The 20343-nt window shown below is 43.8% G+C and overlaps 2 protein-coding genes across 5 annotated transcripts in view; both read left to right on the top strand.

Annotated features, from left to right (window-relative positions):
* Window positions 1–17611, top strand: part of AP1G1 (adaptor related protein complex 1 subunit gamma 1) — a 35999-nt gene extending 18388 nt beyond the window's left edge. The window contains exons 7-23 of one of the 3 annotated variants that reach the window (XM_079316131.1): window positions 76–171; window positions 628–708; window positions 955–1053; window positions 1465–1520; window positions 2300–2413; window positions 4636–4776; window positions 5072–5126; window positions 6204–6326; window positions 6629–6718; window positions 7212–7339; window positions 7917–8021; window positions 8499–8640; window positions 9191–9314; window positions 9762–9854; window positions 10114–10274; window positions 11271–11369; window positions 13772–17611. In XM_079316131.1, coding sequence (XP_079172257.1) covers window positions 76–171; window positions 628–708; window positions 955–1053; window positions 1465–1520; window positions 2300–2413; window positions 4636–4776; window positions 5072–5126; window positions 6204–6326; window positions 6629–6718; window positions 7212–7339; window positions 7917–8021; window positions 8499–8640; window positions 9191–9314; window positions 9762–9854; window positions 10114–10274; window positions 11271–11369; window positions 13772–13873 — 1809 coding nt within the window. In that variant the 3' untranslated portion in view covers window positions 13874–17611. Of the gene's footprint in view, window positions 1–75; window positions 172–627; window positions 709–954; window positions 1054–1464; window positions 1521–2299; window positions 2414–4635; window positions 4777–5071; window positions 5127–6203; window positions 6327–6628; window positions 6719–7211; window positions 7340–7916; window positions 8022–8498; window positions 8641–9190; window positions 9315–9761; window positions 9855–10113; window positions 10275–11270; window positions 11370–12268; window positions 12415–13771 lie in introns of those variants that run through there. The other 2 variants (XM_079316132.1, XM_079316133.1) reach the window with 2 other exon arrangements.
* Window positions 17612–18590: 979 nt separating this feature from the next.
* Window positions 18591–20343, top strand: part of PHLPP2 (PH domain and leucine rich repeat protein phosphatase 2) — a 30609-nt gene continuing 28856 nt past the window's right edge. For both annotated transcript variants that reach the window (XM_079316130.1, XM_079316129.1), the window contains exons 1-2: window positions 18591–18788; window positions 18978–19222. In XM_079316130.1, the coding sequence (XP_079172256.1) occupies window positions 18645–18788; window positions 18978–19222 (389 nt within the window). In that variant the 5' untranslated portion in view covers window positions 18591–18644. The remainder of the gene's footprint in view (window positions 18789–18977; window positions 19223–20343) is intronic.

Here is a 20343-nt window from a genome sequence, read left to right as displayed (position 1 = left end):
GTTCTTGGACCTGTGCTTCAAAGCTGGGATCAGGAAAACAACAGTACCCTAATAGGACAACTCTCTTCTTCACAGCTTGTTCCCCAATTAGTTCGTATTCTGAAGAACCTTATCATGTCTGGATATTCACCAGAGCATGATGTGTCTGGGATCAGTGACCCCTTTTTGCAGGTAAGAACTGATGCAAGCAGTGACTGATAGCTTTAATTCTAAGACTGTTTTGAGCCTTAGGTGATGAGGTGGTTACTGCCACACCTGTGTTGATTTTAAGGCTTTTTTGGTCTTTCTTTGGGCTGATTGTGCAAATACTGTTCATCTGCCCGAGTGAAAGACACCTGCCTTAGTTTAACCAGCAGTTGTACTGCTTTATCACATTATGTGACAAAAGAGAAGAAGCAGCATGTATTGGTTTTGGAAGGCTGTGCCTGGTAGCGAGGGGACTCTGAACAGTTCTGGCTTGTGGGAAGAAAATAAGCACAGCAGAAGCTTGTTTTTGTTGGTAAAGTTCTTACCTGGGATAAGCTTTAGAGTGGAAATCAGCAGCCTGTTTTGCTTTTTTGCCACTATGACCCCATGTCAAACAAACACTGTCATCCAAGCTTTTCTTTGCTTTATTTTATCAAATAGGTACGAATCCTGCGGTTACTAAGAATTTTAGGAAGAAATGATGATGATTCTAGTGAAGCAATGAATGATATACTTGCACAGGTAAGGTCTGCAAGGTTGATGATTGGTTTAAACTTTCTCTTAGTTTCTTAATAATTTGGGTTCAGCAGCACTGGTGAGGCTACAGCTGCTTGCCATGCTGAATGAAATATTGTTGAAAGAGATGCATGTTCACAAGTGTGATGCTGTTTTGTACGGGTTGGTTACTTTCACTGCCTTTCAGTTACTTTCAGGGCACAAAGGGACTCTGCTTTGAATTTGTTGAAGTTAATTTTTTTCCTTTCTCAGGTTGCCACTAATACAGAAACAAGTAAAAATGTGGGAAATGCCATTCTCTATGAAACTGTGCTGACTATTATGGATATAAAATCTGAGAGCGGCCTGAGAGTAAGTCGCCTTTGCTATGGCCTCTGTTTCTTTCCTAGGATTGTATTAGAGTAACTTGTGTGGAGGATGTGAAGCATGGTTGTTTCACCATAACACAGCTCTGCATCTGACTCTAGAGAAGTTTGTTGCCTTTGCAGAAAGGGTGCACGTTTTGGGAGAGGGAGGGTGTTTGGATTTTTTAAAATAACAAAAATTAAAAGGCAAAATTTCCTGCAGAGTGTGTGTCCTGAGTGCAAGTGAGAGCCTGCAATGCATCTCTTAGCATTTCCTCTGGCTAAGCACCTTCTAGAGTTCTTTTTGGCTAAGAACTGTAATGCTAGTTTTGACATGTTTCCTTTGATGTCATCATTAAATGATAAAGGTGACTAGTAGCTCTTTTAGATCACTGATTTTCCCTAACTGTTTCTGCAGGTCTTAGCCATTAACATCCTAGGCCGTTTCTTATTAAACAACGACAAAAATATTAGGTAAGTCATACAAAGTGTGTTTTGACAACACCCAGTTTGAAATGAGTGAGAAGCAATTGCACAAAGATGATGCTGAAGTAAAGCTTTCCAGGAGACCGTGTTAAGATCACTGCTCTTGGGGGTTTGTGTGGCTATTGAGCTTGGTGTGTTCTTTTCTCTGTGCAAATCTTAACTGTGGCCCTGCCCTTCTTAGTTGATTAGTTGGAATGTATGCTCTATTTCTCAACATGTGATTTCTTAATCAGGTCCATATTTTTCTCCTGTCTTGTCCCATATGGTCTGTGGTGTTGGTCAGATCAGAGTTGACATTGGAAATCTGGCAAATTAGGCTAAGACTGATTTTTCTGATTGTATGCTGGTGGCAACAAAGAAATTTATTTCTGCTCTGGTCACTATCAGTCAGGATGAGGAATTGCTAAAACTGCTACAATTGAATACCATCTCTAAGCAGTTGGATAGCAAATCATGATATGGGTTTCAGACTCTACCCCTGGGAATTTTGACTGATGCTAGTTTGAATGTAAGATCTGCAGAGGTGCTTGGGACAGGTACTTGCTTATCTGGGCAGCAGTGTGGTTAGGCATGTTACACTTCAGTGTGGTAATTTGCCTGTGAAGATAGGCCAGGAAGTCCCCTTAGGATTTCCATTCATTACCAAGTACAAGAGAATCTTACTCTGTTGCAAAATAAGACTGGCTTTGGGGCAAGGGGACAGTGTCTGTGCATAGAAATGAAATGGCTGCTGTCAGCTTGCTGGTGACTGTATGTGCTCGTTGCAGATACGTAGCTTTGACGTCCTTGTTGAAAACTGTGCAGACAGACCATAATGCAGTACAGCGGCACCGAAGCACCATTGTGGACTGCCTGAAGGACCTGGATGTCTCCATTAAAAGGTAATCAGATTACCAGTGAAAAAGACCGCTGAGGTTGACAGTCTGTGTAGAGTGAGCAGAGCACAGGGAAAAATAACAAGAATCCTGGGGAACTGTAGATGAGACTACTATGAAGGTACAATATGGTTCCATAATTTAAGCAGGATAATGAAGATGTACAACCACCTCCTTTGGAAAGCTGCTGTTACATTTCATGGGGAAAAAGTAATTTGTTTGTCTGAATTTTTCCAAAATGTAGTATCAGTGGAGATTAGATTTGTGTGCTCTCAGCGAGATGGGAAGCTTCTGTGAGCTATGATTATGATCAAACCTACTCTGATGTGCTCCACATTGGTTTCTTGTCCCAGATGAATGGCCGTGCTATGTTGTCTTGAAGCAGTATTAAGTCATCCAAATAATGTATTGATATATTAGGGAATGGTAGATTTCAGACTTAATTCCTCAAACAATTTGTATACAAACCACATCATTTTATCATTCTTGGTGCTTGTTGTCGTTTAAATAGTGGTGTGTTGCTGCTTCTCTGGGCGTTGGAAAAGCTTGCAACCTTCCTTCTCACTAGAGAAATACCTTTTGTCTTGTACTCTGTCTTAATTTCTTCCAGTTTATTCACATTACTTCAGTTATGTTTCTTTTACTCATGATAGTAACTTTCTCCTGCTTCTGTCACTCATGGAAATTCTTGAACTGTTTGGTCTCACTTTTGCCCAGGCTGTGTGGAAGGCTGCTCTTCTAAACTGAATCTTTCAGCCTGTTGATTTCTTGTTCTTTCTGAACTCTCCTCCTCCTCATTATTCTTTCTGTAACTGGGTTACAAAGAAAGGTCTGGAATCAGTGCAGTATACAGCATGCAGTGTTGGAGACAGCAGCATTTTTGCTGTTGCATTTCATAAAATCTCTCTGCTACAGGCCAGAATTTTATGAGCACTCATCACACAAATATACCTTCAGAACTGTTCAACCTCTTCTTTTCTAACTACTCAAACTGATTAGATACACTATGGATTTTTATTGTGATAGTCGTTCTTCAAACTTATGCCCATCTTTGAATCAGCTCTAGATTTTTGTAACTGCTCAGATTGATAGGTGTAAAACAGGAAAGAATTTGAATTTGTCGTGCTTCTGAAACTTACTTTTAACTGCTATGTAATGGGTATCGTGTAATCTCTTTTTAGTTGCAATCTATTCCAAATCACAAATTTGTATCTTAAATACTGAACAAGTCAGGCTGCTGTTGCTGTTTGGTGTCAGAGCCAGCATGGGGCTCGGTTGTGGAACAGCAAAGCCTTACCTAGGTTTTGGGTAGAAGGCCACAGAAGTATTTTATTGGTGCCTGCTAGGAAAACACAGGTATGCTACAAACAACTGAGCTTCATGTCTGAGTGCTGTTGGAGGATGAAGCCTTTGAGTGATCCATCAGCAGAGCACGATGTTGCCATGCTGACACTCGTGCTGCTGACAATGCACTGTCTTCATTGAAGCATTATATTAACTGGAAACATGTCAGAGTCCCCAGGCAGGCAGCTTCAAGGACTTGAGGGAAAGACATGATACCTGGGTTTGATTATCTGAAGTGTGGCCTCTGCTCATCATTTTGAAACGGGTGCAGTTTATCTTTGGTCCATGTAGTGTAATTCAGAATGGCTTTGCGATTTAATTAAAGTCTTCTTTTTGTCTGCTTCATTTGATTAAACTGCGTGATTAAGAGCTTCCTGACAAAATGAAACATGTAATGTGACTGAAGGTAAGCAATATGTGCTGAGATAAATGCCTGGTATAAAGACTACATTGTATTCCTGCACACCTGCAGTATTGCTGTATCTGCTATAAAGAGACTGGTATTTTAAACATAAGCATGGAAAACTTGTAACCCAGTAGAGTCAGGTGTAAGGAGTTGGGAAGGAATTGGAGAGATGGAAAAGTTCTAAAACACCTGAAAGAGATTGCTACCCTTAAGCTGTCTTTAATATATGGATAGATGTTTCCAGAACTCCCCATAGCCCCACTCCCCTTTAATTTTTTGGAGAGTGGATGTTAGTCTGCCTATGAACAAAAAAATACTGCACATTAAATGTGGAGGGCTGTTCTCACAGGATCAGTAAGTATTGATCTCTTCTTAATTAAAAGGTAACTGTATTCTTGTAGCTGGATTTGGGGGTTTTTTTACTTCCTTCACTAGGTGAAGTGATCTGATTTTCTTGGTTTTCTGTCTCTTGCCCTAGGCGTGCGATGGAACTGAGTTTTGCTCTTGTTAATGGGAACAATGTCCGTGGAATGATGAAGGAGTTACTGTATTTCCTAGATTCATGTGAACCAGAGTTCAAAGCAGACTGTGCATCTGGAATATTTCTTGCAGCTGAAAAGTATGGAGTTGTTTTACTTGCTATAAATTTTTGGTATATCCTCAGGATTGTGAATACCTGTGTGTTGTTTCTCTCCCTGCTTGCTCCCAAGAGAGAATGTGTCAATTTATTTCTTCTGTGTTCACTGATTTATGTGTGGTTTGTCAGCTGTAGCCCTCTCTCAGTACTGGTGTCCTTCCTCATGAAGCAGAGGGCCAGAGGGTGACTGAGAGGGGAGGTTCTGATAATGGTGGGTTTCTTGCTGGTGTTGAAGACTGGTGGTTATTGCTCTAATTTGTTTTCTTTATTTTGTCAGATATGCTCCTTCCAAGCGCTGGCACATAGACACAATTATGAGAGTCTTAACAACAGTAAGTGAAATCGCCTCTCTTGTGTGTGACTGCGTAGCATTTTCTTAAATCTGGAGGATGTTACCTTCAAGTTGGAGATGGTTCTAAAGCCTGGCAGATAACAAATGCTAAAATACATAGAGGGAGTGAACTTATGCTAGTCACATTTACTGAGTTTACACGTTTCTGACTGGCATCCTTGGATCACCGAGTGATTTTTTTTTTTTTTTTTTTTAGAACTGTACTATTTCAGAAACACACAAGAGTAACAGTGTGTAACAGTGTTTGTACTGCAGTACTCACATTGGTTTCTAAGGACAACTCTTGTGCTGTGTGATTTTAATATACATTCCTTTCACAGGAGAGGAAATTCAGCCTCAAGTGACTGGCAAATAAAAAGGGGGTGAAGGAGTTTCTTGGAGTTACTCCAAGTTTATCAAAACTTGTTATGAAACTGTTAACAGGCTTATAGTTCACCTTCTTCGGGTTTAATTATTACTCTTTATCTACTTGATTTTATCTCTAAACATCATATCTGAGGTGGAACTAGACTAGTGCTTTGGCAACCAATGGAAGAGATCTTGGTAATTTGGCTTGGCTAGGTGTTCTGTCAGGCGAAGGAGTGGGAAGAGATTTAGCAGTATGAGTGTTCAAATTGGAGCAGTTCATCAAGAAGTAAGCCTGGCTAGGATGCTTTTTTGTCATCCTGAAACAGAGAAGCAGATTTGCCTGAAGTGCGAATTAATTTCCACTGGAAAGTTGGCTGTGAGAATTGCTCTCAGATGATCATCTTCAGTAAAGTAATTGCCTTTTCTTGTCTGCTAGATAAACCACTCAAAGTTTTTATTTCTGCACTCTATCCTCTCTGTTTCACAGTATTTGTAGTGTGGATTTCTCTGAGTATCGTTTTATTTATTGGTAAATGTGCTGCCCATGTACTTCTTCCCCCCTGAGGCTGCTCAAAGTCAGTCATAAAGTGTTCATGGATGGGAGGTTGATTTTTATTTCCAGGTGCATCAGGTGGTTTTGTGAAGGGTATCACAGCCACCATGTGTTTCTTAAGAAGGTCCATATAAAACGTAACAATTGTTCTTGCAGGCAGGAAGTTATGTTCGTGATGATGCTGTTCCCAATCTGATCCAGTTAATAACTAATAGTGTGGAGATGCATGCCTACACTGTGCAGAGACTCTACAAAGCCATCCTTGGAGATTACTCCCAGGTAAAACCAAATGCAGCCAGCTTCAGTTTCTTTGTTGTACTGCAATAATTATGCATGTTTACTAAGCATCTCAGGAAAAGCCAATATCACATGGCTCCAGAGGAGACCTGCTGAGGCATGTCTTCTGTAAGTTCATGTTCTTTTTGCTTTCTCCAGTTCTCTCATGGAATTCTTGATCTAATCAGATATTCCTATTTCTCCTGCTGTGGAAGGCTAAGCTTGCTCCTGGAAATGTGGATAGTTTAATTTATCATGCAGGCAGCCATTTATCTCTGAGCTTTCTCTGGTTTTTCTTCCAACAGCAACCCCTGGTACAAGTTGCCTCCTGGTGCATAGGAGAGTATGGAGATCTTCTGGTGTCTGGTCAGTGTGAAGAGGAAGAACCAATACAGGTATAGCTTGGGAAAGAAGTGCAACTGGACACAGCTAAAGCTGGACCCTCTTGGTGCTGGCTGGGTGAAAGGAGTGCTTTCACCAGTTCCCTAGCACTGATGTCCATGATGGTTATGGACTGTGGACAGGAACCTCCTTCCCCTGCTGCGGCCATCGACTGTGTAAACCCTGGATGCGTGGAGTGCTGCTACAACTGGCAGAGTGGTGTGGTTGCAGTAGTAACTGATTGGGAAGAAATCTGCTAGGGTCTTAGCAGTGTATTGCAGCAATAAACCTTCAATGTGCAAAATGGGAATTGTATTTTAAAACTCATACCATAGGATCTCCACCTGGGTGCATGTCTCTGACATTCTGCACATAATATTACAGCCTCAGAGTTGTAGAGGAGGTGTGGTGTGGCCATTAGGTAAAAGACAGGTTTTTACAGTGTGGTCTGGAAGGTTTGCTGTAGGGTCCTCTCTGTCTTAGCCTAACCTCGCTGTACCTTTTCAGGTAACAGAGGATGAAGTTCTTGATATTTTAGAAAGTGTCCTGATATCTAATATGTCTGCATCTGTGACACGAGGCTATGCTCTCACTGCCATCATGAAGCTTTCCACAAGGTTCACCTGCACTGTCAAGTGAGTTCCCATTGGTTGTATACTGCATAGGGCTTTGTTGCAAATATACTGACATAAGTTGGCTTTAGTAGGAGTATTCCTTGAACATGTTTTGCTTCTGTGATTGACAAGAGTCATCATGTTATTTGCTGCCTTTCACAGTCCTCCTTTGCACACAGGGTGGAAGATGTCTGCTGTGGGTATTCTCTAGGGATGCCCTCTGCTGTGGGGTCTTAATCCACGTGTCTCTTTCTTGAAAACTCCTTGTAGGGAAAAGAGGTCCTTACTTTCAGTGGATGGTTCTCTGCAATCCCTTTTTCAGATGATGGAAAGATAAATAGCCTTGTTTCCTGTTGGGCACTTCTCATTGTGGGTAGTGGAGCTTTTTCATGCTATACCCTAAGGTGATGTACTAATCACCTGCTGATGCTTTTGTGAAGGGGCAAGTCATATATGGATGCTACGTGGATACTGATGTTTTACATGAGTTGCATGGGACTCCTATTAAACAGACTAGGTAGCATCTTCAGGATGACACATGCTAATCCCTTGCTTATTGCTGCTAATTCCATGGTGTTTGTTTTCCCTTGCCCAACAGTCGCATTAAGAAGGTAGTTTCCATCTATGGCAGCAGCATTGATGTGGAGCTACAGCAGAGAGCTGTGGAATATAATGCACTTTTCAAGAAATATGATCACATGAGGTAAGTGCTGATAGAGATTTGGTGTTAGAAAAGGATCATTATCTGCTCTGATCTCCTGTGGATAACAGTGTGCTGTGAGAACTTTGGTGATTTTTGTTAGCATTATAGAGGGACTAGAATCCCTCCCCTTCTACAGGGTTAGCAAGTGTTTTAAGGACTTCATGTGTCCTGTGTTATGGTTCTGTGATCAGAGACTCTGTGCCAAAGCACTTGTCCTGCTTTGAGCCTGACCTTTTGAGTCAGGTACTGAGGGGAAGCAGGAGACAGAAGGGCTTGTTTATCTTCTAGCTATCAGCTAGTATATTTACTCTAGCACAGAATGCCAGGGATTGCTTCTGACCACCTTAAACTGTCATGCAGTCTTGCAGTTCTCCTGCATTGGAGTTCAAGGGAAAAGGCAGGTTATCCCACATATATCAGCTCTTTGGTTTGGGATTCAGGAAGATGGCACAGTGTAACTATGTCAGCTTCTTTCAGGCCAGCACTGCTTGAGAGAATGCCAGTAATGGAGAAAGTCACCACAAATGGCCCTGCTGAGATTGTACAGACCAACGGAGAGACAGAGACAGCAGTACTGGAAACCAAACCCCCACCCTCTGGATTGCAGCCTGCTAACCAGGTAACAGAAACGGATCCAGGGTAAATTTCCACTACCTATCAGACCAGTTCTGGCCAGTGCCAGCAGCAAGCTGAGACCATCTCCCTTGCCCTCTTTGCTTCTCTGCTGTTTCTGACTGGTGATGATCTTATCATTGCTCTGCCCTGATGCCTCTAGTGTCCAGAACAGGTGTGTGGGGCAGGTCATTGTAGGCTGCTCAGGAGCAGGGTGGGATTATATCAGTTAGTTATGATGCTAATAATGCCAAGGTTGTGCATTTGATCGTCTTATGGGCCATTCACTTTAGAGTTGGACTCAATGGTTCTTGTGGGTCCCTTCCAACTCAGAATATTTTGTGATTCTCTTACCTGTCTTAGTGTGCATGAACCCAGTCCTTCCCTATCTCTTTAATCCCTCAAACATGGAAGCTAGATTTCCTGTGGGGTGTGGGATCAAAGAGAAACTAAGAATCCTGCTAACTGGCCATCAGCTCTATAGAATACACTGAATTTGCAAGGGAAAGTAGCAGAATGTTGAATACATGTAAGTATTACATCCACTCTCTCATTAGGCAAATGATTTATTGGACTTGTTGGGGGGAAGTGATATAACACCTGTAATTCCTACTGCACCTCCAAGCAAGCCTGCCTCTGGTGGGGAGCTGCTTGACCTCCTGGGAGACCTCAACCTAACAGGTGAGCAGGCTGCATTTCTTAAAAGTCTACATTCTCGTTCCTGGGATGGGAGGAGGGTGGGTTACTTCTTCATGGTCTTTTAGGTCATAGTTTTTACACTTACTCTTACCAAGATCCATATTTACATACAGGTGGGAGTCAGGGTATAAAGTCACAGGTTGATTCTGCACAATTAGCTGGTGAGACTTGAGATTTTCACACCTGAGTCTGGGAATGCTGTGAGCCTTTCCAGAGATAACTCTGAAATGTGAGGAATTAATTCCATTTGAATGCTTGCTAGTGCAAGAGGAGCCAGTTCTTGAAAGCAAAAAGGGGAGGATGATAACACAGGTAATTTATAGAACTTCATGTAAAGAAATGCAATATGCCACAGTCAGTCTTCGGCAAAGGAATAATTACTCTTCATTTCCTGACAGCAAAGTATTAATCCTTCAACGTTTCTTGTAGGTTCTCCAGTAGCTGCCCCTGCACCCCAGATAGCACAGCCTCCGTTCCTGCTCGATGGACTTACTCAGCCTCTCTTCAATGATATTGCTGCAGGTTAGGGACATGTCAATACTTTGCCTAAAGTGCCCCAGCACCCAACTAGAAGAGGAAGCAAGAAATAGTAAAAAAATAAATAAAGTAAAATAAATTTTTAAAAAATTTAAAAGAAGGGAGGCAGTTTGAAAGTGTGGTATAGATACTGGAGCACAAGGGGGTGTGTTTAATGTTCAGAAGAATCTGGGGTAAATGCATACTGTGATGTTGAGAATGATCTCCAGATTCTGTAGGTATGTTGCTTTTTTGTTTCCTACAGGAATCCCCTCCATTACTGCATACAACAAGAATGGGCTGAAGATTGACTTCACCTTTGAGAGGTCAAACACCAACCCTAGTGTCACTGTAATCACGATACAGGCCTCCAACAGCACAGAGCTGGATATGACAGACTTTGTTTTCCAAGCTGCAGTACCAAAGGTAGAGCCACTTCGGGCAGCTACAGTGAAAAGTTGTGGGCCAGTTGGAAACACTTCCTGATTGGTGCTTTCCTGTAGATAGAAACTTGTAAGGTTAGCAAGGCTGAGAACTGTTCCAAGTTTCTTTTAGTGCCCAGTTTGGTCATCTCTTTCCAGTCTGAAAGTACATGTTGTAAATGCAATAGAACACATACTCCAATCAAATATGGACCACTTTGCTTGGACAAAATTGTGCTTTGAAATTACCACTTTGTAGAAAAATGGCTAAACCTCAGGCAGAAAAAAACATTTGGGTGAAAACCAGTATTTTGGAGACACTAATTGTACCCTTTATTAATTTCTAAGAAATATACTGTGTTCTTTGGACCTATGAGTACATGAAAAAAAAATCTTTTGAAGCTATTAGTTGCTTATAAAAATTAAAATCAGTCACAATATGGTGGTTAATGGCAGTCCTCATTTAATGAAGTGAATTGTTTCCCCTGCATTCAGCTGCAGCGCTAAATGTGAGAGACAGATATTGCCTAATTTATAGCAGAACAGACTATTGAAGCAGCATGTGACTGGAATGCTCTCCAAATTTGGGAAATTAGTATTTGCTGTCCAAATTTGGGAATTGGTATTCCTCTAACTTGGATTCAGGTAGGTTACACCTACCATGGGAAGGAATCAGGGAAAGAACAGGCCTCCTGAAGTTACAGGTGTGCTGACTGTTCTCTGAGTGCAACACATGGCAGAAAGCATTGCTGCTCATCTTGCTAACTTACACTGCAGTAAGCCCTCACCTCTTGTTATTTGTGTGTACCTGGGTTGCACTTTCATACAAAGTAGCTGGGCCAGTGAAGGTGTTGTTCTTGGGGAACAGCAAGATAGGGAATTCAAGAACTGATTATTCAGGGCCAGAAATCGAACTTTTAATATTCCTTGCTTTCTTTCAGTGCAAACAAGTCACTTCTTACTTGATTATGCATTGAGTTGTTTTTTGTCCTGTTTTCAGACATTCCAGCTGCAGCTTCTGTCTCCCAGCAGCAGTGTCATCCCTGCATTTAACTCTGGGACCATCACACAGGTCATTAAAGTCCTGAATCCACAGAAGGTGAGTGATTCCAAGAAGAATTGTTAAAGATAGTGTCATTTAGTGCCAGTCAGGGACGCATCTCTATGCAAGGTAGGGAGTGATGGTAGTGAATGTTTTATGTTTTTCTTAGCAGTCACTTCAGTTAGAGCTAGGAAAACGTTAGGAAAAACGTAGAAGGTTCCGGACACAGGTTTGGTCTTCTGTTTGGTTATACTGCTAAAACAGTTGAACAGCTTTGATACCTTGAGTTCATTCACATCTTGCATGACAGTGGCTGTTAAGTTTTCACATGGCCAGAGGACCTAGTGTTTCTATGGGTTGTAAAAGTGATGTTTGGGAGGCAAGCACCCTGACATATATCCGACACTTGTTCTTCCTATCTGCAGTGGTGTTATTTAATTGCTTTTACACAAAAAAGCAGCTTAATCCATATTGTTAAAATTGTCTGTCAAGTGGTGTAGCTGCCGGAGGTGTTGCAGCCTGGGCTGCTGCGAGAGCTGCCCAGGCAGGGGCTCCACCTGCTGCACAGCTTCCAAAGGGGAGTCTGCTTGCAAAGTACAATGTAACAAGGAGTTTTTGTAGCTTTTCAGAGGATTGAATTCTTAACCAATAACAACTGCAAATTACAAACTACCCAATTACCTCAAAATTCTAAGTAAGAAAAGACCAATCACTTAACGACTTTAAAAGCCAATAGGAATCCTAAAAGATAACAGAAGTTTTGATAAGGAGAAGGGGGGCATGCTCTAAGGGCTTTCTTTGTCTTCAGGGTACCAGATCCCAGGGGCCTTCTTTGGGGGAAGAAACATCTTCCACCAAGTGGTCTCATTTGTCGCTGATGTGACGAGTATAGTTTTTAAAAGTTGATGGCAAGAATCTTTAGATGTGATGTAATTGTAATTCCATTTGTTTTACAGCCTTCAGAGACAGGCTTCAAGACTGGGATGCAACAGACTTGAGGGGAGGGAGAGATGGGGCCCACATTTCCTCCTTATGAGGATTTGCAAGTGCTCAGATGGCATCAGAAAGAAAATTAAAATTGAGATCACATTTCCTCCTTTGAGACAGCCTTATGATCTTAAATTACTCTGGGAACTTAAAACATCTGAAGCTTTTCATAGGTTAAAACTTATATACTGCTCTAGATGTAAAGTATTTCTGCTAGATTGATGTGCAAGTGAGAAAATAATTCACAAATTTCACCCCAAGTTTCACTGAATGCCAGTCTTCTAGTGCATAGTTTTTTGTGGTTTCCATGCATCTCCCTTTATTTCCGTGTAGTTTGCTCAACTCTGCCTATTAAGCCACAAGACTAATTATTCTGTGTCTCATAAACATCTGATGCCAGATGTTAAGCTGTAAAGCACCTTTCAAAGATCACCTTGAAAGTTATTTTGTGAACTTTGGAGCATTTAGGTGTTTTCCTGTAATGTGTCAGAATGGGACCCACAAGGTGAAACACACTTAGGGTAGTGGTGTGCTTTCTTGTAGGAATGCCACAACTCCTAGGAACACTTCAGAGTGTGCTGGACTGAGACTAATGGCCAGTTTTCCAAAACACCAAATAAGGCAAAAAGTGACAGTCATGATGTTGACCTATTAGTGATACACCATCTCTTCTTTATCCTGAGCCTAGCTGAAGCTGTCATTATCTTCCTTTCTTCCCTCTGCTATCCCTTTTGTGTACTTGCCTGTAGGTATGGAGAAAATAGATGAAAATGGTCAATTTTTGGCTTTTTATTTTTGGAATTTTTTTTGGGAGAGGAGAATAGGGAACCTGACTGGAGCATGCTATACTCTAGCTGTTTTTAAGGGCCACCTAGTATCTGGGTGACAGCCAAATGGCAGTGTAAAGTGACTTCTGAGCTACTCCATCATTTAGTTACAGCAGAAGGTAATGTTCTTGGAGATTCCATCTCCTGTCTCTCATAGGCTATTTCCTTCACAGTGCCACTGAGCTGTGCAGTACTTGAAGTTTCCAGACTGCTGCACTGAATGGACAGCCCATCCCTCCTTGCAAGCCCAAGTGTAGTGCAGCAGAGTAAAGATCTGCCACCTTCTTTCTTCTGTTGTTAACTGGAATTTGAGGGTGGTTCATCTTGTATTTAAGGACTTCAGTGCTTGCAAGAGCAGGGCCAGTGCAGACACAGATGTGAGTAGAAGCTGTGCTGTAACTTTCCTAAGAGCTTGTACCTGATCTGAGAACTACAATGACCAATCAATGTCCCACCAGACCGAGCATTTATCTGCAGTGTCTTAGGTCACCCTGCACATACTCCCAGCAAGCTCCTGTGGTCAGGAAAAGTCTGTGTTGAGTATTTGTGGGGTGGGGAGGGGATTGGCTGAGGTGGGAGTCTCTGACCTTAAGTGAAGACCTGAATTTGTTTTCCTTGTGTTTGTTTCCCCCTTTTCTCTTGTAGCAACAACTACGTATGCGGATCAAGTTGACATATAATCACAAGGGCTCAGCAATGCAGGATCTAGCAGAAGTCAACAACTTTCCCCCTCAGTCTTGGCAATGAGGCTCTGGCACCATTCTTACTCTCATCCCACCCAATCAAAAGAACTCTGGGAAGAAGGTTGTGATCTTTGGCAATCCCCCAAACTGCACCATGGGCATGGGGAACAAATGAGACCTGCTGATGAGGAGGAATTTTCCTGAAGTGATTGCTGACTTTGAAGCATATCTGTTAAGACTAATCTCTCCTCTGCTAATGTGGCTGGTGGCTTGTGGAGGCTACTGTGCACTCCCTCACACATGCATTCACAGCCAGAAGCAACATTCCCTTCTCCCCTTCCCCACCCTCCTTCCCTCTCAAAAAGGAATACAGCCTGGTTGGAAGAGAAGTCTGGAATTTCTAGCAGGGAAACTTTCTTCTCTCTGCAGCAAGTGAGCAGCTGCTCCTTCTTTCTGCTGTCTTTTTTTTTTTTTTTTCCCTAGGGTGGGTAAGGTGTGATGTCATTCATTTCTAACTGGATTCCTTCAGGCATTTTCATCTGGGACTCAGATGGGGATTTGGGGAATGTCAGGCTGTCCTGCCTCTTTCTTCTTGTATCCCCTGGGTCTTAAGAGGCTGGAGGCTTCTTATGACCTACTCAGTGCATTATTGTATACACCCCCTTCTTAGTTATGTGCTGCATACCAAGAGCAAGTGAGGCCTTTGGAGTTCATCTACAAACCTGGGACACAGTGCAGGGGAAGAGGTGCTGGTAAGAGTTGGTAAAATTGCTTTGGTGCTGTACTTGGAAATTAAGCTCTTAGGCCTGATTTTTTTTCCTTCAATCGGTAGCCACAGCCATGCAGATTGAGTCTTCTGTAGCTTCCCCAGAAAGTGAAGTGAGTTATGAGAGATGTAGAGATAAAAGGAGCAGCTGGTTTTCTACCACATACAGTTTCAAAGTCTTTCAACCTGTTAGTTGTGGTTTATGGGTAGAAAGACACAATTTTGTAGATCAGTTTTTGGGCAAAGGCTTTGTTCCTACTGGGAGACTCATCAGAGACTATGCTGCAAAGTTGTTCTTCCTGGTTATTCCAGAACTTCTCACAAATTTTATTTCCAGAGCCTGTTGTAGATCCCCCTGGGTTCCATTTGAGTTACTTCTGACTGGGATATTTGTGTTGTATCTGTAATATTGGCACTGAAATAAAGACCATGCAGTTTAAAGAGACCTTTTCCCATTTTTTTTTGCATAGTTGATCCTTGCTCCCGTTTCAGAATAATGTGCCAGTTGAGGTTCAGGCTGACAGTAACTAAGCTGTGTTTTGAACAGAAGGCAGTGGCTGGAGCATTTGGATGCAAAGATGCAGCTCTGGTTGTTCCCCTCGGAGCTCACAGAAAGCTGTGTTGGGATGGCCCTGGGCAGCTCCCGGGAGGTGCTGCAGTTTCTGGGTGGTCTTGTAGAGGTGATGTGTAAGGCAAAAGTATAGTGTGACAAACTTCAGATGTTCAGTGCTCTTTAGGATATATCTTCATTTGTCAGTGTGCTGGTAAGCTGAAGGTTGAGCACTTCTGCTTCAGTTCTGTTCTAGGGCTTTCCAGATCATTGAGTGCTCTGAGGGTAAGCTTAGACAGAGCTTCTTGTGTCCACGGAAGTGCTAACACTGGGCTCCAGAACTTACCAAAAATACTGCAAGAGTGATCCACAGTGTACTTAGGGAAAACTGATGACCACTTGTTGGGAGCAGGAGGCCACTAAGGGTTGTTCAGTCTGGTCTGATCTTAACTGCATTAAGCAATACGATATAAGGCTGTCACTGATCTAAGTGCTGGTCCATGTGTAAGTGGAGTAAATTTATCTTCTCTTGAAGGGTATTTTTGCTACCCTACCAATTGAATTGGTTTGGGCCTTTGGATTAGCAAAGAGGTTTTTTTTTTTCTCCTGGAACTGGCATCGGTGTAGGGTTATAAAATCTATAAGACCAATGTATGATTTCCTTAAGATTAACTTTGGGTTGTGGTAGGGTCATGCCTTCACTATCAGTGGTGAGATAAATCCTGTGTTTAGCTAGAAGCATCATGAAGCAGGCAGTTTTGCAGGAAATGGCTGAATCAGGGTCCATTTCTGGTGCTGAACATTTAGCTTAATTGTTTTCACTGCAGTTATGGCTATTCATTGCCCCACTGGCTCCAACACAACGTTGATGACTGAGCATGTTCAAACCATACCTCAGTGAGTCCTGGGGGTGTCCCAGATGAAAAGCTAATGGGAAATCTTTGCCTTGGTTCCTGAACTTCTCATAAGCTCTCCCATTCTCTTCACAGAGTTGTACATGTTCACTCATACTGAAAGCCAGCATGCCTCACTCTCCCTTTGGTTTTGCTGGAAAAGAGCACTGGTACAGGAAATTAGATGGGAAGGAAGAAGAAAACGGTGTCTCGCCTGGCTAATTTGTTGCAGCAGAGTTGGGAACCGTGTATGTTGTCCCTCTTGTAGTGCTTGCTTTCTGTCCCCTAGAGCAGCTGGGGTTTGCTGTCTGTCTCTGGTAAGCTTGCAGGGTGAATTCTTTGTTTTCTTGGCTCCTTCAGCCGCCTTTGCACTGTGTCTGTGGGGAAATGGGCATTTTGTCTTGGAGGAGGCGATGTGTGTACCCAAAATATGTTTTGCAGGAAGCCATCCCTTGACTATGAAGGACTCTTTTGTAGCAGCCAAACATTCCAGTTGTCCTTGGAGCTCTCCCCTCCTCACTAAGGGATGAATGCTGACATTACACAAGAAGAAAGGCCAGGCTTCACACCTTCCCCCATCTGCAATACCAGATACTGCTGCTAGCTCCTTCACCCCATGTGCATTTTGAGATCTGTGCTGCTGCTGTGGTTTTGCTCTGGAGAGCACTCACACAGCTGAGGCACTCTGGGCACATGCTGACTCCTCTTCTGCCGCTTGAATACAGCAATTCTTACAGGTCTGGTCGATGTTTTTCTTGTTCCAGTGTAAGGGGGATATAAAGGCAGCAAGGTACAGACTTCATGGCTGATCTTACTAGTATCTGCATGGGAGGCTTCGGAACTGGGAGACACTGGATGTCTTTTTTTCCAGGTGAATGTATTTTGAGTTAAAAGATGACAGAAACCAGAGTGGCCGTAATGGGCCTGAAGAGGGAGGAGACATGGAAAGATCCTAAAAGTTGACTTTGTCCAGGTCTTGGCACAAAATATGGCCTTGAACAACTTACTGAAGCAATAGCAGTGAGGGGACTGTCTTTACAGTACCTTGGATCTATAACTCAGAAGATACTGAAGCAACTGGGGAAGGTACCAGTGCCTTCCCTAAGGCTGGTACTAGCTGTGAGCCGTGGCAGCAGTGATGCTGGTGCATTTTTATGTGTTCATTTTCTACTTGGAGGCTGTGAGGGAAGGAGCTGCTAGACTGCTTCCCTTTTAACTTTCACTCTATTCCTGTATATTCTTTTTTCTTTCTTAATGTTGTAATTTAAATTTTACACAGAGCCCTGTCCCACCTCTGACAATACAGAGAAAAAAAGGCAAACAAAAAACTACTGAAATGAAAACCCCCCAACAAACCCACCAAATTTAAAGTGAAAAACATGCCCTTTGAGGCAGGGCACCTGTTTGCACTCAAAATTCTGGAGACCTATTTTTGAGATGTGAAAAATTTAAGCAAATGCTGAGTCATAGGTGAGTGAGGAGCTTAACAGATGTAAACATTTACATGGGATGCATTAGACTTCTGCTGTGTGTATTGTCTTTTGGTTGAATCAAATTATGAAGTGACTAATAAAATGAGTCAATATTCAATGATTTGAAACTGTGCCTTGTTGCTTTCTGCAAATACAGTGGGATAGAATGTTTTGATTCTTAATATTTGACCATAGCAATGTCAGATGATGCAAAATAATAAGGCCATAGTTTGAAAGAACTTCATAGGAAATTTTGGAGACGCAAGATGAGTGGACAATTGCAAAATGCTTGAGCAGTTCCTGTGGACTACCATCCTGAGAGCGAACATGTTAAGTACAAGCAGCAGTGCTTGTCCATGTGCTAGAAAGGTGTGGTGGGATCTGAACACCAGGAATGTGATGTGAGTCTGCTCAGGGAGCTCGTTAAAATACCCCTTTCATACTCCACGTGCCTCTTGGACAAGGATCGCCGTCATATCTCCGTCCCCTCATGTGCCTGCTTTGTGATTTCTAGTCATAGTCACATTTCACTCGATCTCTCATATCTTTTCAAACATGTAACTTTACTGTGAGGTAGGTGGGAGCACTTTTTTTTTTTTTTTATGTGCTTGATTCTGTGGCTGCAGGATCAGAAGCAGAGCTGCCCTAAAACATACTCAAATTCCTGTAAACTGTGTTATGATGATGTCGTTGGTAGATGATGACATTAGTGGTTAATGGCGCTATTAGCAGCAGCCACTGGTTAGGCCTGGCAGAGCTGATGTGCTGGCCTGCAGGGCAGCAGCAGAACGGTGCCACGGGGCTGTCGAGCAGCGCCCACCCCCAGCTGCGGGGGCGGACGGAGACAGAGCCGGGAGCTGCGCCGAGGCGAGGGGACAGGCGCGTCTGCAGCGCTCTCGGCTCTGCCTTTCCCCGCCTGGCCGGCGAGCGGCTCCCACTCGGCACCTCTCGCTGCTGGAAGGACGCGGAGCTCGGGGTGCCCGGCCTGGAGCGACCGGAGCGCGGGGAACGGGCCCGCCGCCGCCGCCGCTCCTCGTCCCGCGGCCGCCGCCGCTCCTCCCGCCGCCGCTCCTCCCGCCGGGCTGGCTGGGCCGGACGGGCCCTGCGCTTCCGGGGCGGGGCCGCCAAGCCCCGGAGTGTCGGTCCGGCCGGCGATGGGGGAGGCCGGGCCGGGGCCGGGGCCCGGGCCCGGGCCCGGCCCCAGGGAAGCGCAGGAGGCTGAGGAGGACGAGGCGGCGGCTCCGGGCGGCGCACGAGGGGGCCGGGCTGGACCCCGCGGCGGCATCCGGGTGCTGAAGGTGAGGGGGAGAGCGAGGCCTCCGCCGCTCCGGGCGGCTCTGTGGGCTGGGGGCAGGCGGCTGCGGGAGCCGGGGCCGCTTGCCCGCCGCGACCTTGGTCCTTCGCAGGGCGGTGGGCGCTGCCTGTGCGGGGCGGGGAGCGGGATCGGAGCGGGCCGGGCTCACGCTCGGCTCTGGGCTGCCTTGCAGAGGAACGCGAAGCGGGCCGGGAGCCGGAGCTGCCAGAGCAGGAGCCGCGTTGGTTCCCGTGAGAGGACCTGGCTGAAAGGAGACGTCGGACGAGGCTGCGTGTATGTCTATGGAAGAGACCCAGCAGCTGCGGCTCCTTCGGACTTGCGCCTGGTCCTCTGCACAGTGGACACCCAAGCCTCGGAGATCTGTGACAGAGAAGGGAGGAAAAACCTCTTTTTGCAGCTTCATGGAGACCTAGTCAGGTGAGGGCCGAGGACGGATAAACCTGAAAAATGTTTTGTACAGGTTTGCGAGGCTCTGTTCACCGTGTGCCTGTTGACAGGCCAGGTGGGGAACAGGCAGAGGTAGTTGCTGGCAGTCACAGCCTTGAGTCATGCACTTCATAAAAATTAGATAGTGGTGAAGTAGAGGTTATATACCTCATAGTTATGTGTTTTAACAGGGAGGGTTTGACTGTTGCTCCTGTCAGAAATATGTCCTCATTTTCTGGGTAGAGGCACTTTTTCATATATTCCTTTGTTTTGTTCTGTGTTATGGGGTTTTAGTATCTGGACAACCTGATCTATTTCAGAGGCTGTAAACAGTTATTTTGAGTTACAAATATAAGGTACTGTCGCAATTATGTCAGGTAGTATTTAATTGTTAGTAATTTTATTTGCTGAGAAGAGTTGTCAGCTGAATAATTAAAGGGAGACAGAAATGGTAGCAAAGGTTATATAAAGAAAGCTTAAGCATATGATGCTATGTTTTATGCCTGAAGTCAATTTAGGCTGAAAATAGATGGCTTAAGGTTTAATTTGCGTGAACTTTATGCTGTGAGTGTGTTACAGACTCCTCTAGGTTAAGAAGCTCCCATTCAGTTTGTTGGGGTTTAAACTTTGCATTCATCTGAGCTTATGATTCACTTATAAAATTGTCACTCCTGTTCTCAGGGGTAAATGATTGCTTGGATCTCCTTACTTAAAGGCTAAGCAGTATATACAGTGCATTTTGAACAGAGCTAGTAGCTAATTTTTGATAATGAAATGAAGATTACAGGTTGCATGTATCCAAATTTTAAAACTGGTGTGTGTTTGCTCTATAATGGAGTGGGAATGCTAATGGTGGGAGATGCAGAGAGAACAAGACTGAGTGTTGGAAAAGGTTACTTAGAACCATTTGCCTTGCCTTGGTCAGGGTTATAGGAATTCGGGATGGATTAGTTAGAAATGCTGTATGAAAACAGATGGACACTTGAACATAGCCACTGAGGCAGCTGAAAACCCCTGTTTGTTGCTTGAAAAATTTGTAAGGAAATTGGCATGTTTTGGACACTAATTGCAAGCAGATTTTCCAGCATTTTTAAGGAAGAGCAGATGCATTA

The sequence above is a fragment of the Erithacus rubecula genome, assembly GCF_903797595.1.
Source record: "Erithacus rubecula genome assembly, chromosome: 12".
Taxonomy (NCBI): Eukaryota; Metazoa; Chordata; class Aves; order Passeriformes; family Muscicapidae; genus Erithacus; species Erithacus rubecula.
The sequence above is the reverse complement of the archived record's forward strand: the minus strand, read 5'-3'. Positions and strand labels throughout refer to the sequence as shown.